General features: G+C 35.1%; 1 protein-coding gene across 6 annotated transcripts in view; it reads left to right on the top strand.

Moving 5' to 3' along the window:
* Positions 1-17,244, top strand: part of DST (dystonin) — a 424,928-nt gene that overhangs the window by 185,031 nt on the left and 222,653 nt on the right. For 5 of the 6 annotated variants that reach the window (XM_063097800.1, XM_063097799.1, XM_063097802.1 and 2 more), the window contains 3 exons: positions 13,919-14,008; positions 14,541-14,639; positions 16,409-16,486. In XM_063097800.1, coding sequence (XP_062953870.1) covers positions 13,919-14,008; positions 14,541-14,639; positions 16,409-16,486 — 267 coding nt within the window. The remainder of the gene's footprint in view (positions 1-13,918; positions 14,009-14,540; positions 14,640-16,408; positions 16,487-17,244) is intronic. The other variant, XM_063097801.1, reaches the window with a different exon arrangement.

Genomic DNA, 17,244 nt, shown 5'->3' with positions numbered 1-17,244 from the left:
TGATGAAGAGTTCAGGCTCTGGACTGAGCAGCTTGGACTCACATCTCCCCCACACTATGAACTAGTGGTATGACCTTGAACCTTTCTAAGCCTTAGTTTTCTCATCTGTAAAACAGATAAGAATAGTGCCTCTTACAAGTGTTACAATAGATATTAAATGAAATAATACATATAAAGCTTTCAACACAGTGCCTGTTACATAGTGAGAATGTGTGTGTGTGTGTGTATAAGACAGGCTGTTACATATCTTTATATCCATAGACCTTTAAGATCATCTAAAAGCTTCAGATCTGTCCTCTTATCTTTCATAATGGCAGTTGTGGTCTGGATATTTGCCATTTTATGGTTAAAGTCATAATATTGCCTATATGTTGAAAAGAGGAGACTGCCCATAATGTGCAGCTATAGTGATTTTATCATAATATTACAGTAATGAGTGCTAGTTTAATGGTGAATTCTATTAAGAAACATGTTTTCCGTGGTCTGGCAAAGAACCACACTGACACCTTGTCTTCCCCCATCGCCGTGGATATGACAGCTTGAGGTGAGATGCTGTGAGCACATGGCAGCCGACTGTTTGGATTATTTGTGAGCCATCGTATCACTGGTTGAGTTAAGCCTAGATAAGATAATTCACAGAGCAATGGCCCAGTAGAGACACAGCCACAACATGGCATTTCAGCCTTCTGCCTGAGCAAAGAACTTGGCACTTAAGTTTTCTACAAAAGCATTAGCAACCTTCCACTGTTTTTTTTTTAAAAAAAAATCCCCAATACCCTGAAACTTTAAATCTCCAAAAACCAGTACTACCTATTGAATTCTTAAAGAATAGTGCAAAAAATCCATGTCTTAAATTTAAGCACATTTATACCAGAAAGACGCAGCATAGCTATTTCCTACGTATTGTCAAAGTAGAAATGTTTCCCATGGATCTGTTGTCCTAGTTAATGAGTTTTTATATTATTTTGGTTTTTTTAACCTCACAATTTGTTATTTTTCCCAAATGTTTTAAGCATCTGAATTTTGTTTTATATAATCTTAAAAACACTTAAGAAATCACATTTGCAGATACTTGGATTTTACTGAGCATTGTATATAATAGAACAATTTTAAATGTTTCCTGCAGGTTGTTAAATAGAATTTCAAACTTTGCTGATGTAGATTTATTTAATTTCTGTCAAATACTTTGTTGCAGAATTTTAAAATTCATTTTCCAGAGTTGACACAATTAATTAAAAACATACTTTTTTTGCAGAGGAACTGCATTTCTCAAATCAGGTTCCCAGAAACATAAGTGTTGTAAGATGCCCTGGAGTCGGGGAGAGGTTTCCATTGCCAAAAGAGTTTGGGTCGTTGCATTTTCTGGTTGAAGAGATTTATGGTTAAAGTGACTGCTTTTAAGCAAATTTAATTAATTTTGTGTTAATTTGAATTACAGATTTGGATGAGATCTAGTTAATTTGGTGGTTATTTCAGGAATGTTTTCTTACAGCCCTTCTTATGGGTCATCGAATAATTATGGACAACTTACACTTTCACTCCCCTTGAATTGTAACTGAGCTATTTCTTTCATTGTCTAAAATTTGCTTTCTGCAACTTCCGTCCACTTAATCTAGGCCAGCTACCTAGAATGATATAAGACATATATGGCAGCTCTTAAATATCTGAAGAAACTATTTCGCTCCCCTCTCCTTTTTTTTTTTTTTTTTTTTTTACTTTTCTTGTCAACCAAATAGTTCCATTTCCTTTATTTCATTTTTATATGATAAGATTTTTGTATCATACATTTCTTTTTCTAATGTTCTTTTTCAGTTTTTACATTTGTGATTTCTAAGATTATTGAGTTGAAGACAGAAAATGAGTTGAAGGAAAGTCTACCATGTAATCAGAGCTATACACTACAGTAAGAGAATGGGCAAAAGTTAGCTGCAGTATGATCTCAACTGTGTTTAGATTATCTACCTACCTCTCACCTCCCTACTTTCACACTTGTTGAGCTATTTACCTATTTACTTACCTTTACAGTGTTTTTTCCTTCTTGCATTGTAGGATAATTCCTTTAGTCTTAACTACTTTTCAATTTTTCTACAAAAACGTGTTACTTTTACTATCAGAAAAGAACCAGATAATGTTATTTTGGAAAAACTTAGTCTTTTCCACTCTTAATTTTCCATAGCAGGGGAAGGCATTGGATAATTCATTTCCTTTAAAGGAGTTAAGGACTGATAATGACTCATGTGCTACTCCTCCTAAAGGGTATTTGTGTTTTAACCAAGAACTCTTTGGGCAGGGTCTGCAAACTATGGCCTGCAAGCCACAGCCTGCTGTTTGGCATAGTCCTTGAGTTAAGAATAATTTTTACATTTTTAAATAATTGAAAACAAATCAAAAGAAGAATATTTTGTGACACATGAAAATTACATGAAACCAAAAATTCACTGTTCATAAATAAATTTGTATTGAACTTAGCCACACTCATTTATGTATTGTCATATGATATGGCCCTCAAAGCCAAGAATGTTTACTATCTGACCTTTCATAGAGAAAGTTTGCCAGCCTCTGTTGCAGGGTTTTATATATATTTAGGGTAAAGTTTTGTGTGTATTCACTTTAATGGTAAGGAAGGGATGGGGTTTTGTGTTTCTCCTGAATTTATTTATGGAAGTGGCTTTCCTTTCCTCTACATAGGAGCATCTATATAGTTCTATAAACATAATTTTCTACCATAGTTGCTTTTCTGAATGAGCTTCCTTGTTTGCTTTATTTAACAAAATGATTTTTGGAAAGGCCAGTTCAGTATACTGCTTTACTACTTAGGCAAAATTTTATTTCCATATTGATCCTCTTTGAGTCAAGATGTGGTCATTGAGATACTCATTGCAAATGCCACTTCATTCATTTTCTGGTTTTTGTTAGCCACTGTGGGGATCTGAACCCTTGACCGTGCTCTAACCAACTGAGCTAACATGCCAGCCCCTGCAATACTTCTTCAAATAAGAGTTCAGTCAGTGTGTGTTGAGACTGAGGCCCATGCTGATGTAAAACTAAGGAAATGTTTCCTCCGTCACTCAGATTAGATCTGTCTCCTAACTAGATCACGTGGTAATCCTTTATACATAAATTTTCAATTTGCTTTTCCCTCTCAATATATATGTGTTTTTTGGTCTAAATTAAAGATTTTATAGTGGTTGACATTGACAGCTTTTCCATCTTCATTAGTATTATGATCAGTCCTTTTGTTTAATTAAGTATTAATTGATAATCTTTGGAACTATTTTTCAATAAATACAAATCACCCGTCCTTTAAAAAGTATTTCAGTTGTGTGTACTGACCCATATTAGAATAGTCTAAATCCAGTATTGTATTCTGGGCACTCTTATTAATTATTGTTGAATTATAACATTTCTCATGTGTTGCCACTCAATGTCTCAAAGGCAGTGTGTTTTAAATATTTTTTAAAACAGCTTTATTGAGATATAATTTACACACCATAAAATTCACTTGTTTTAAGTGTATCATTGAAAAATTTTTACTAAATTTACAGAATTATGGGGCTGTCACCATCTAGTTTTGGAACACCACCATCACCCCCCAAAACAACCTTGTGCCTGTTTGCCTTGTTCCCACTTTCCCAGTCTCTCTCCCCCCCCCCCCCCCCAAGCAACCACTGATAAACTTTCTGTCTATGCTGTGGGTATGAAGTGCTATCTCACGATTTTGATTTGTATTTCTCTAATGACTAATGATGTTGAGCATCTTTTTAATGCATGTATGGGCCATTTGTATATATTCTTTGGCAAAATGTCTGTTCATATCTTTGCCTATTTTTAAATTGCTCTTATTATTGAGTTTTCATTTATCACGCATGCTTTTGGTGTCTTATATAAGAAATCTTCACCTAACCCAAGATCACAAAGATTTGCTACTATGATTTTGTCTAACAATTGTAGTTTTATCTCTTACATCTAAGTCAATGATCCATTTTGCAGAAAAGGCTCAAATGAATCATTGTGCACATTGATATTGTTTTCCAGCATTATTTGTTGAAAAGACTCTCCTTTCTCCACTGAATTGCCTTTGTTCTTTTGTCAAAAACCAGTTGTCCGTAAATGTATGGGTCTATTTCTGGACTGTCTATTCTGTTCCATTGATCTATATGTTCATTTTTATTAAAAACATTTTAAGATTCATTACTAAAAATAAAATTTGATTTATCTGAACACTTTCCTGCCAGTCACTTACCAAACTGAGTTAGATGGGTGAGGGCAAATACTTAGGAGGTTTGGCATGTGGAAGTGGACGTTTCTCTTCTGTGTGTTAGTTATTCAGCCACATTTATTTAGCTCCAACTGTATGTCAGGACATGACTTCAGGGACTAACTCTCATAGCTGCCATGCTAGGCCTTGGGGGCAAAGACAGATCCCCTGCTAGGAAGTGGCTTGATGCAATTTGTGAATCGTTTCCTGAGTTTTTCTTTCTTCCTCATGCCTGGGCAGACACTCAAGGGCCCACAGCTGAGAGCATGGGTAAAAAGTGTGGGTGACTAATCTTTTATTTATTCAATGAATGCTCTTTGAATATCTCCTGTGTGAAAGCTACTGTGCAAGGCATGAGGCATTTACAGTAAGGACCTAAGACAGGGCCCTGTCCTTGTAAGAGGCTGTGTTTATGTATATTGTGTACATCAACCTATTCTATGTAAAACAAGTATAAACCAAGGAACATGGGGGCAGCAGAGGGAAACCTTTGCAGCCAGGGTAACATTAGAATTGACCTTGAAGGAAAAGTAAGACTTCAATAGCCAGAAGAGGAGGTAGGGGAAGAACAGCATTTTGGGTAGAAGGAATACAGTGAGTGCAAGCAGAGAAATATGACAGTGGAGATTTTGAGAATGTGACCTCAAGTATTCGGCAGACATTCTTTTTAAATTCTCTTAGCCCTTGGGATTAGAAATGAAGTCTACTGTTAGGATGCTGGGATCTAAGTGTCTTGCAGCAAACCCACTGCTGTCTCCTGTGTTCACTTTTGGAAATGTGGCCTTTGATTTGTTAAGTGTTTTCTGGCTCAAGCCTACTCCTGGTAAAATTTGTCCATTTAAAAGGGAGGGTGCTCAGGTCAGGGGCTGCAGAGAAAATAATTTCCACTTAGATTTAAGCCTTAGCATGAGACATAAATGCAGCATCTCCTCAGTGATTCTGGGCTTGTGTAATTGGGAGATCTCTGTTGAGTAGACTGGAATCTGGAAATTTGGCAAAATTGCAATGTCATTTAAGAAGTGATCAGTTTGAAGAAATTGATGGCATCTTTGAAAGTTTTAATTCTCCTTCAGAAAGTATATTTCTGTTGCAGAGATTAATTTAACAAGAACATATTAACATCTGTCAAATTTATTTTTCATTAAGTAATTAACAGAATAAACCTGTATTTATAATTCCATTCCAAACATAACCATTCCCTAGATAAGGTTTGTGTAGCTCTTATATTGGAAAATATAAATCGGGATACTGGGGACCTGGATTTAAGGAAAAGTTCTTTAACAGGGAATAGGTGTAAAGCATTACAATGGATTGTAGCAGAGGCAGTGAAATCTCATCATCTGGGGGTGTCTTAAAAATAGTTTCAGTGTTCCTCTCCCTGTGACAGTTGTCTTAATCATAATCCTGGGTTATTTCAAAGGTTTAATGGAGAGAATGCAGTTGTTCTCAGTTGTTTATTTGTATGGACTTGAAGAAATGGGTTTATGTTTAATATGGAGTGAGTTAGTTTGCATATAAAGTATCAGAGAGCATCAGAATATAATAAAGGCCTCAAAACTGTAAAATATGCTACTGAGGGATCCCTAGATTTTCCAATCGTAGAGATTTTAAAAAGATGAAGCAACCACTTGTATCGTGCCAGTCCATGGTAGTCTCGAGCCCTGGCATACAATGCTCTGAAAAGGACACCAGGAAGTACCCACGAGGGTGTGACCAGAAGATATCTGCACTCTCTCGCTCTACCCTGTGGAGCCCCATCTACCAGTGGATTCTATTACTTTCCTCTCCAGGCTCTCGCTTCCTTTCGAGCCTAGAGCCTGACTCATGTTATAACTACTCCAACAAGTGGCTCACTATTTGGTTGAAGATACACAGAGCGAGCAATGTTAAACATCATCCAGGAGGTAGATGAAGTTCATTTTTGGGGGCTCAGCTGGTTCTTGGATTTTGTGTGTGTGTGCATTGGGATGGTAGCATTTTGGGGGTTTATTGTTGTTGTTGTTGTTGTTGTTTCTATACACAACTATGTTGTAAAAGTTCAGTATTTTCAATGGTGCCAGAAGGAGAAAAAACAATTTTTATGTGTGACAGGTATCCATTTAATTGTTGAATCACTGTGTAACAGACGACCTATAACTCATTTGACAGAAGCCCCAAAAGAGATGATTCAGCTCAGGAGTATTCAACTGACACTTCAATCAGAATTTCAAAGTAGTTGAAATTTTTATTTGTCACTTCCCTGTATTCCTTTCCTGCATTCTTCTCTCCCCACTCACCCGCTGCCTTTCACTCTGGAATCCTAGCATGCCCTTCATTGCAGTGCCTCTCCCCAAGAAGTTATTCCATCTTATCGCCAACCATGATTAAGATTTCTTTGGAACCAGTGATAGGTAGGTGTAAAGAGGAAAGTCAGACTCATAAAGTAACCTTGCATTAAGAGGCAAATGACTGAGAAGAGCTGTCCTCCTTTTCAAAGAAGATTTGAATGTATTTACCTGAATGCATCTTTAATTTATAATAATTAATTTGAACCTGATTTATGAATTTGAGGTAACATTCCCCAAGTCATTAGAATCATTTATTGAAGAAATAAATATTTTCAAACTCTTTGTGATTTTTAGTTATAAGTACAATTTAAACAAAACTAGTTAAAAGTTCTTTAGGGGCCAGGGGCATCCTTGGAGCCTAGCGGCCTACCCTTGTTGTCTGCCCCCCAATAAAAATTAAAGAACATAAATTTTTAAAAATAACTTTCCCATGATTTGTACTGAAAAATATTCACAATTTGGTTTCAAAACTTTATTTTAGTAAAAGCTGGAATTTGAAAATACAGTGGAATCTGTTTAAAATGTTGGTGGTAAAAAACAGGACTGTGATGGTATAGTTACAGACTATGTGTGTTAAACAGACTTTGATACACCTAGTTATTTCTACAATATGGCACGTATAAACCATGTAGTACTTGGCTATTATAATATTCTACTTAGTTGTCATTACTTGTCTTGTTACATTACTATAGTCACAAATTTTCATTTGTATCCAAATTTGTTTTATTCAGTAGCTTATTAATTACTCATTAGAAGTGTTAAGTGATTATGACTTCTGTTTTCCTAGCTTTTTCTTTCTATTGTCCAAAGTATGAGAAATTGGGAGGAATGAGAAAGAGGTGAGCATAAAAATGTCACTGATTGGTTCCTCCTCTTTTCCTTATGCTGTTATTAAAAACCACTCGATATAATAGCACTTACCATGATTTTTTGATGTCATAAGTGGTTTAAGGAAAGATTTATGTAAGTAATGAGCTAGAGGATATTTGAAAAACTTTTAAAGGTGATACCCACTTCCTCCTGCTAAACATCACTGGGTTTCACTCACAACAGAATACTGGACAGAAATATCCTTTAGACTTATCTAATGTACCTCCTCCTCTTTTAAAAAGACTGCACTATAACATTTGTTGGTTGTTTTTCTCTTTTTCGTAAAAGGAATGGATAATGCTGATACCTTCACAAAACAGTGGTCATGTGATTGACATTGTAGTATAGAGGTTGGTTGTCTAGAACACATCTTTAATAAAAATTTGTACAGCTATGCAAGACATGAAAGATCTGCAGGCTGAGGGGAAGACACATGCAAACATAGATTTTTGTCTGTTTTCCTGTTAATAAAAGGGAAGAGCAAGAAGGAAACGTAGAGGACCCAAACCCAACCAAACCAGAATCAACTAACCCAAACCCCAGGCAAACTGTTACAGACAAGAATTACATACTTTAAATAAATTTTAATTTGAAATAGTTTTTAACAGGTTTTCTAAAACTTTCCAGAGGAGAATATTAAAAATATCTAGGTGAAACTGTGACCAAAATGCCGCCAAATCTTCAAGTATTTATCAGTAATACAAATACTTTTGTTTTACTTAACTATTTATAGTTCTACCTTGCATGAAAGACTAAAAAAGACCTTTTTAATTTTGTTTTTTAAAATTGATTGTAGATTTCCAACCTGAAAGCTTAAAAAAGAACTTTCTTTGTCAAGGAAGTAATTGAGTTCAATATGGAGTAGACAGATTATTTGTATTGCTTAGTGCCGACATTGGTTTGCTTAAAACTCTTCTTTCTTTTATCCATTCATACCTTAAGATGTATGACAAATATCTTTATTTCATAGTTTAAAAATAAAATAAAGGAAATGAATTATCTATGGCCTTAATGCTGACTTAGCATATTACCTAAAAAAAGTGTGACCACCTTTTTATGACATCAAATAAGGAGCAACTATCCAATTAGAATTTATGGTAATTTAGGTAGAATCTGAGTTATAGTTTTATTCCTTCGCAACTCTTGAAGAAGTAGTACTGAAATAAATTTGTAATGAACAGAACTGTCCAGATAAGGCAGCTACCTAAGAGAATACATTGTTTTGAAGCACTTCTATGTATTTTAAAAGCATCGATTTTAAGCAGTTCTATGTATTTTAAAACATCAATTTACTTATATGGTAATATATTGATACATAAGTTACTTTTATTTTTTTTTTTCAATAAGATATCTATCTAAGGAACTCTCCCAGGAGAACTTGATAGGCTTTTCTTCATGAATGTATTTGAACTCAAAATATTTGCATTGGAAAACATTTTAATTCATGGTTTTCACTAAAGCAGACTGTCCCCCCTTTCTTCACCCAGTTAGTGTAAGGCAGTGAGGTGATCTCATTTGGGACAAGCTTTCTTTTATTATTTATGTTCCTTTCTAAAGATAGCTGATTGTTTTCCAGAATACTGTATCCTTTAGATGTAGAACTTCTTTAAGAGAGGACTGTGAATCCTTTATGTGGCTGGTGTTTTGCTCGCTGCCTGCTGTACTAGGACGCATGTGTTTTACTCAGGGTTCATTGGCTGAGTTTCCACTCTAGTTTGCTTTTTCCTGAGGGACTTTCCTCCATTATTGTGTACAGATTGGGCCCTTGGCTTTACCTGTGATTTGTGTTTGCTTAAGGTAATAGTTCACAAAGAAGCTTTCATATTGGTCAGAGATATTATGCCCTCATTCTGCTTAAGAGCTTTCAGTGGTTCTCTTTGCCTAGAAGAGTCCAAGCTTCTTAACATGACATGTAAAGTTGCCATGTCTTGCTGCCCACCTTTCCTGCCTCGTCTTCCACCTCCCCGTTCGTTGACTTCACGGCTGCTTTCCTTTCTTGGAACTCACTACACAGTTGTGGGCATCCTTGCCTTTTTCCTTTCTTCTTGCTCTTCTCTCCACCGGGAGCATTACCTTCTTCTTTGCTGGGAGGACTTCTTAGACCCCAGACTGGGTTAAAGCTCCTCATAGCTTCCTAAGTATGCTCTGAGTATATTCATTCACTTTATTCTGAAATTTTCTCTCTTAATTTCTATTGTCTCAGACTGCAGGCTTCAAGAGGTGACATTTTCTTGTTATTTATCTTTGTAGCCTTAGAAGTTAAAGGATACTTGAACATATGACAGATGCTCAATAAATAGTTAGTGACCTGAATTGAACTGCAGCTGCTTGGTAGCAATATGTGTAAATATGGGAAGTAAAATTTTTGTGGAATTTGTCTAGATTAACATGAACCACTACAAAGTCAGACTTTGGAAAGAGGCAATTTTAAACATTAAATAAACATCTATATGATGATCCTCTTTTCTTCAAAGCTGAATTTGATTTAGCACACGTAAAACCAATTACAGGTTAACAAAATGAAACTTTTGGAGTAGCACTTTTTGATCAGTAGTTAATCTGTTTAGATAATACAGACCTAGAGTAATCTACTCTGTTCGCTCTCCAGAATAAACTTGAAATATTACATATCTCATCACCAGCACCTCGTTTAGAATTTTTTTTCCCCAGAGTATTTTCTAGTCTATTTATTTTCCTTCCTTACAATAGTCTCTTAAGCAAAAGATTAGTGCCCCCTAGGGGTAAACTGTTAGTGCAACGTAGTACACACATTTTAAAAAACAGTGCAAAGTTGTGTTAGAATTGTGTGACATACAGAAAATGCTGCTTTGCCCTTGTTATGTAATTCATGTTACATAATGTAATCCCAGAGTATCTCATAGCACTTTTACTGTGCTCATCACTTCCTCTAGCACTGTTTGTTCAGACAGTTTTGTGTCCCCCAGGGAGAAAACATCTAAAAAGAGAACAAGCAATGTTTTATTAAAAGTGGAAAACAGAAGGTTAAGACTGTTGGCAGTTAGTATAGTCATCCGTGAAGGAAAGTTACCAGGCCAAATGTCTGTGACTCAGACTTAGGACAAAATAAAAAGCTTTTTTATATAGGCTTAACTGTTTAATTTCTGTTTCTTTCTCCTAAATTGCTCACATGATCAGATATTTCTATAGAACCCCAATTTTTTCCCTCAGTTCATTCACTACCAACCCTGTCCCCATAATGTTTATTTTTAATTTTTAATAACATTCTCTTGCATCCCATTCATTTGTGGTGAGGAAAATGAACCAATATTTTATAAAGCACTTAGTGCAGGGTCAGATACCTAGTAATAACTCATTGTGTCTGTATTTTTGTTTATTATCATTAATAATGGTGACATTCGATTTTTGTGGAATGACAAAGATGATAATAATGATATCTTACATTTGTAGAGCATTTTTCATATGCAGTATTTCTGCGGACCCTCAGAATAATCACCTGAGACAGGAAAAGCAGGCAGTATTACATGATAACCAATGCCTCAGGATTTTTTCAAGTGTTATAGTTGTTAGTCTATTTCTGCATTTTCTTCTAAAATTCTTGAGAAAGTAAGCCACAAGTCTTAAAAGTATCTTCTCATTTTCTATGTTTTCTTTCAATTTCCAGGCCATTGATTTTAAAAAATGATAATTTTATTTTCAGATTATAGAAGTTTTGTTCTCTAAATTGAACTAGAGGCCTTCTATTTTCATATATTTATTTTGCAAATAAGAAAACTAAGGCCTGGCGAGTTTAGGCAGTTGATGAAACTTCATGAGGCCAGTGGCAGAAAGAGGACTAAAATGCAGGTCTCCTAATTCTTTTTCCCTTGTAACAAGTTTTCTCTTTTCCTAATTTAGTTTTTCATGGCATAATATTGTTATTCTCCTCCTCTAAACATGCCTAATTTAATTTTTCTTCATTGTCACATAAATGATGGTGAAAAATGACACCTGGCTTTGGAAAGTTTCCCTGATATAGAGGGTTTAGTTCAATCTGGCAAGGCAAGTTGTGAAATTGCCTTCCTATGAAATAAGTGTTCAGAATCACACCCTGTCTATAACTGTCCTGGAGTGAGAAAGACATAGGAAGTGGAATATGGAGTGAAATGTGACTCTGGCAGGGCGAGTGTACAGTGAACCAGAGAACACAGAATTCTCAGTGCTGTGTGTTCGTTACTGTCCTGGGAGGCCCCATCCTGATCATGTGCTTGGATGCCACTGTCCTTCTGTGTGCTGAGAATGTCAGACCTGCACAATAAAGTCATTTATTTTGAGAGATTAAGCAGCTGTCTGAGGATCAGGAGCTGCATAATAATGTTTATATAAATATGATCTCTTAGTGTTCTGTTCAGGCTCTTTTAGAGTTCGGCTGCTTTCTGGTTGCAATGGAGCCACACTAAGAAGTGTGTAGATTTAGATGCGTTAACGTGTGTGACTTCACAATCTTGGCTTTTCTGCCTTGTTTTTATTTTTAAGTAGGTCTTAACCTTATAAATTCAAGGTCATTCCCTGGGATGGGTGTGGGTGAATTCTTATAATGCTCTAGTATGTGAGTAGAAAATTACAGTATTAGTATTTATTTCACCAAGTGCTCATCAGCATGTGTATGTGTCACAAATGTATAGGTGAGAACCTGAAAATGTCCTTGAAAATTGGTTCATCTCTGAAATATAACTGAGGTCTTGAGGGGATTATCATTTAAGGGTATTCCAAGGTAAATATTCTTATGGAATAGATAATCCCTTTGTAGCTTATTTGGGAATTAATAGATTTTCTGGGTAAGGATTGCCTAAAAATGTATTGTGGCTTTTTTTTTTCTTCAGAGAAATAAAGTGTTTTTTAACTTTCTTTTACTGTAGTATAATCTTATGACACCAAAGATTAAACTGATATTTCTTGGGAATTAAGAAATCAGAATAAAATGTCAATTTGCAAAGACTCACCTTCAGTTTTGCTGGCCAGTTACTTAGTGGTGGAGCTATTGAGCCTAAATTTAATATACTTATATTATTTGTGGTTAATGATGCTAGATGGGCAATTGAATATTAAAAGGTTTTGTGATTTAGGCAAAGTGTTCCAAAACACTGGGTGTAGGAGCTAGTAAATTTGATATGAAACTCCTAAGGGAATTTTTTCATCATCACTCAGAAATATTTCTGACACTAATAAAAGATGTTACAAAACATGCACATAGTCAATTAAGATTAAAAAGTTTAGTAGCATTTAAACTACTTTTTTGGAATGAAAAACGTTTGTTTCCAGTTTACAGTAGGCCTTTTCTCACTTGTGTAGTCAGATAGTTTTGATCGTTATTTTAGATCTTTTTATTACTTTGTGCTGTGTATTCACGTGACATTTTGGAAGTGCAAAGAAGTTTGATTCATGTGTATGAGACCTTCAGAGTTTACTCTAAAGACTGGCAGGAATATAGAGCTTGTGCACAGGTGAAGGAGGAGGGATTCTGGTCCCTGCCTCTTTCTAGACCACTTCCTTGGCTGCTTTCATGGGAGCAGTGCCAAGTAATGCAGCCCAGAATCACACTTAACAAATGAGAACATGGAAATGTGCCAGCCTGCTGTGGAACAGCCATCTTAGTAGCCTGCTTTGGCACTTATCTGTCTAGCAGAGACCTTTTATTGGGCCAGCTAGGTACAGGAGCTATACCTATTGGGCAGATTGAACAAAGCTTTTGAGGAATCTTTGGTGGTCTGAGTGCTGAAATCACAGAATTAAATCACATCTGTGATTGGTGGAAGAGGCTGAGTGTTAATTTTGTGGTAGTGTTATGTAGTAATGAAAACCCTTCACCACAAAAAGATTTATGTTGTACAGAGGAAGGTTTGGACAGAGGCATTCTCACCTGACATATATAGATTATTTTTAACTTTTTATTTTGAAATAATTGTAGGCTCACAGAAAGTTGCAAAAATAGTACGTAGTTTCATGTACCCTTCACCCAGCTTACGTCTATGGATTTTTAAAATGTGGAATGTGTTCTTGTGCAGCATCCTTGATCCTTTTGTGGGTGGCCAGTAGGAAGAGCAACTGGCAGTGGGGTGTGTGTGTGTGTGTGTGTGTGTGAGAAAACTCAACCTCTTGTTAAGGTGGCTCTGGTTGCTATATCAGAAATTGTGGATAAAGTCAAGGCATTGCCTATATTTAAAAAATTGTAACCCCATGTAGTGGTCCAGGTTTATATTTATTCCAGTATGTTAAAAATGTAATATTCTCCTTGTTTTTATGAATTTTTAAACTGAAATTCATCTACTTTTAGTTTTGTTTTTTAAATTTAGATTTAGTTTTTAAGTAGTAAAAATGAAAAATAAAAAAAGCCATGTGAATGAATACCGCATGAGGAGTGTTTTCTGTTGTCCCCTTCCTTGTTTAAAAATGTTAGGGATGATTCTGAGTTTTAGGACCAAAAGTTTTGCTTTTCTCTGTGTAGGTTCGAAAACATGTGAATGATCTCTATGAAGACTTAAGAGATGGACACAATTTGATCTCTCTTTTAGAGGTTCTTTCGGGAGATACCTTGGTGAGTTTTACATTTCTTAATTTGTTTTGAAGAATGTGCAATTTTCTCTGTATATGACCAGTGTGTTTTCAACACAGACTGTTCCGATTTTTGCAACATTTATCCTTTGAGCTGTGAATTCTGCCTGAAAAAAAGAGTACTGGTTAGCTTCCTAAGCATTTCAGACTTCAAATGATATAAATTTGAGAGATTGAAGCACTTTGATTACTTATATAATCTGTTCTATAATTAAAATCCTGTTTCCGTTCTTGCTTCTTTTTTACCTTTGGGTTTTTTTGCTTAGCAGAAGTTGGATCCAAAATATAACCATGTATTAAAAAACTCACGAATAGCAAGGAAATAAACATCGCTTTCTGAAAAATGGTTCAACCCATTCTGCAGGTGTCATATCTTTTTTTTTTTTTTTGGTGAACATCACTTCCCCTTCTTGGTTACCTGTTCTCCTTCATTATGTTCTGTTCATGCTCTTCTTTTCATTTCTGGTCTGTCTTGTGTCTTTGCTGTCCTATCTTCTGTCTGTTATATTCATTAGCCAAGGGAGCGAGATATTTTGAAGACCTTACGATTGGTGAGTGCAACAGAAGCATGCGAATATGAACAGCATGAGGATGTGGAGGATGAGGATAAGGGGGTAGGTGTCGGCCCCCATAACTCGACTAACCTAGCCGTTCCAGTGTGGTGAGCGCTAACATGACAGAGAAGTAACTCACGGGGTTGGGCTCCTTTTGAGAAAAGTATAGAAAGGACCAAAACCCACAGTGAGGTGGATGTGTGTGTGTACTGAAGAATTGGACAGAGGAAGTATTTTCTCTTTAAATTTATCTTCAGAGAGCTAGAATGATTGAGTGAATTATTTATATGTTACAGTGCACTGCATGGTAACTGAACATAGGAAGGTCCTTGGAAAAGTTCATGGAAAAATAGAATTGAAAGATAATATGAGTCTTTCCATGACCTTTTGGAGTACCCTTGTATTTGCTTAAATTTTATGATGGCATTTTAGGTAAGGTAAGGAATTTTATATACATTGTATATAAATATGGAAATCTCACACCCAATGTGCTAATATTTATGCAAATTTATTCCCCTTCTGCAACTGATACTTCAAACATGGCAACTGCTTGTTGCTTTGTTTGAAAGCACTTAGGGAAATTTTATTTAGTATTTAAGTTTCTATTTTAAATCATACCTATTGGCAATAGGTATTTAATGGACACTACCTATCTAATACAGTCTCATGGTATTTAGAAGGGAGAAAGATTTTTAAAATCTAGTATCCTGATAGAACACACAGATTTATTTAATCTCCATGACACTTAGTTGACTTCAGCCCACCTTTGCAAGACAGATATGCTTCTTTTGTCATCTGCATCCCTAGTGTCCCCTGATTTCATTGGAAATTTTGTGTTTGTTGGATCCAGTGAGTGGATTAATCAACATCATTTCTACTCATTATGCAGATCTTATTTTTCCTGATGTGGTCTGCTGTCTGTTTTATTATAGTGCCTTTGGCTTCAGCAACCTATTCATATTTAAGAAGCTAAGCTGTCAGTTTTCTTTTTTCTTTTTTTCCCTTTGGAAGATTTTATGTGATAAGTTTCAGCTTCATTCTTTGTATTTTTGTTAAGTATTTCTCAACTCTGTTTCCTTATGTTTTCCTCCTACTAACTTGTAGTGTTTCTTAAGGGAAACGACATTAAGGAAAATAGTTATCTTATTTCATGTGTCCCTATTCCTGAGACTGAGAAATAATCATGTCCATCCCCATGCAGGGTAAAATTAGTATAGAGTCCTTTCTAATTATTGTAGAGTCCAATTTTGTGACAAAGCTAAAATACAATAAGAGGAAATATGTTATATGGCTTTAATTGCTTTTCATTCTTCCTCTATCATGGCTAAGTAAACCTTCTGTCTTCCTCCTTCTTGATGATTTTTATACTAATTGCATGCTACTTTACCTCATTTTTATTAACATGCTATATATGTATCTGTAACTAAGAACCCTCTTGTGAGTAGTATTTATTAAGAAGGTGAAATGGGGAATGATATTTAATTATTTTTGTGCATCCATAGCTAAGTATTTGTAGAATTGTTCTATTAGCAAATATAAAAATTATGTATGTTCTATGGCATTTTTTCTTTTCCTTTTATTTAAATAAAACATTTGGAATAAAGTATAAGTTTAAATAAAACATATTCAGAAAAAAATCTCTAGTACTTTAAATTTAATCCCATATAATACAAAGAAATTAAAAATTTCTTTAAAAATTGTGTGGGTTTACCTAAATAGTAAATACTGTTTTAATATATTAAGATGAACAGAAAATATATTTAAATTAGCATGGTCAGTGGTATCAGAAACTACAATGTTTTTTAAACCTGCATTTTATCTATTCTTAGCCCAGAGAGAAAGGTCGGATGCGTTTTCACAGACTACAGAATGTTCAAATTGCACTTGACTATTTGAAAAGACGCCAGGTATGATGTTTTCCAAAGACTGTAATCTTATAAACATATGTGACTAAGTAAATCTGCATAGAGACATGTCAGGGAATAACAAGGTTAAATTTGGCTGTGAATTATAATCATTATGCTTGCGCTTTGGTGAGGCAAATATTTAAAAATGTTTTTAAACATTTGTCCCAAGAAAAGGAAGTTACTAGTAGGTGTGAGCCCAGAGAAATTACGAGTGGCTACATTTCTGTCGGAATAAGAACTACTGCTTTTCCCTCTGTTTGAATTGGAATGCATTTGCCTAGGAAGTTAATGACATTTTAGTGGCAACAGAATGTTGAAAATGTCTGTGAACAGTTCTTAATAGTGGAGAAGGAATCCTTTATTGTTTACACTTAATATACTAAAAGACTTCATTTTATAAAAATATTTGATGAAACACTTTTTAAAACTTAGTGTAAGCATTTTTAGTACTTAGTAGTGATGGGGCAATATTTTATTTTTTTAAGTAGGTAATATTGGGCAATTTATGAATGGTTAAAAATAAAACAATATTTCTGACAATAGTCCCCAACTAACTTGAGGTTTCAGAAGAAATCATGGAAAAGAATGAAGAACACCAGGCTTACCAGTTAGCTCAGTTGGTTCAAGAGTGTGGTGTTACACCAAGGTCAAGGCTTGGGATGCCTGTAATGGCCAGCTGCCAAAAAAAAAAAAAAAAAAAAAAGCATCTAGAATGAACATCACCACATTGGACATTATCTTGATTTGGTGGTGGCATA

This window comes from Cynocephalus volans, chromosome 5 (assembly GCF_027409185.1).
Source record: "Cynocephalus volans isolate mCynVol1 chromosome 5, mCynVol1.pri, whole genome shotgun sequence".
NCBI classification, from domain to species: Eukaryota; Metazoa; Chordata; class Mammalia; order Dermoptera; family Cynocephalidae; genus Cynocephalus; species Cynocephalus volans.
This window is presented reverse-complemented; position numbering and strand designations above follow the sequence as displayed.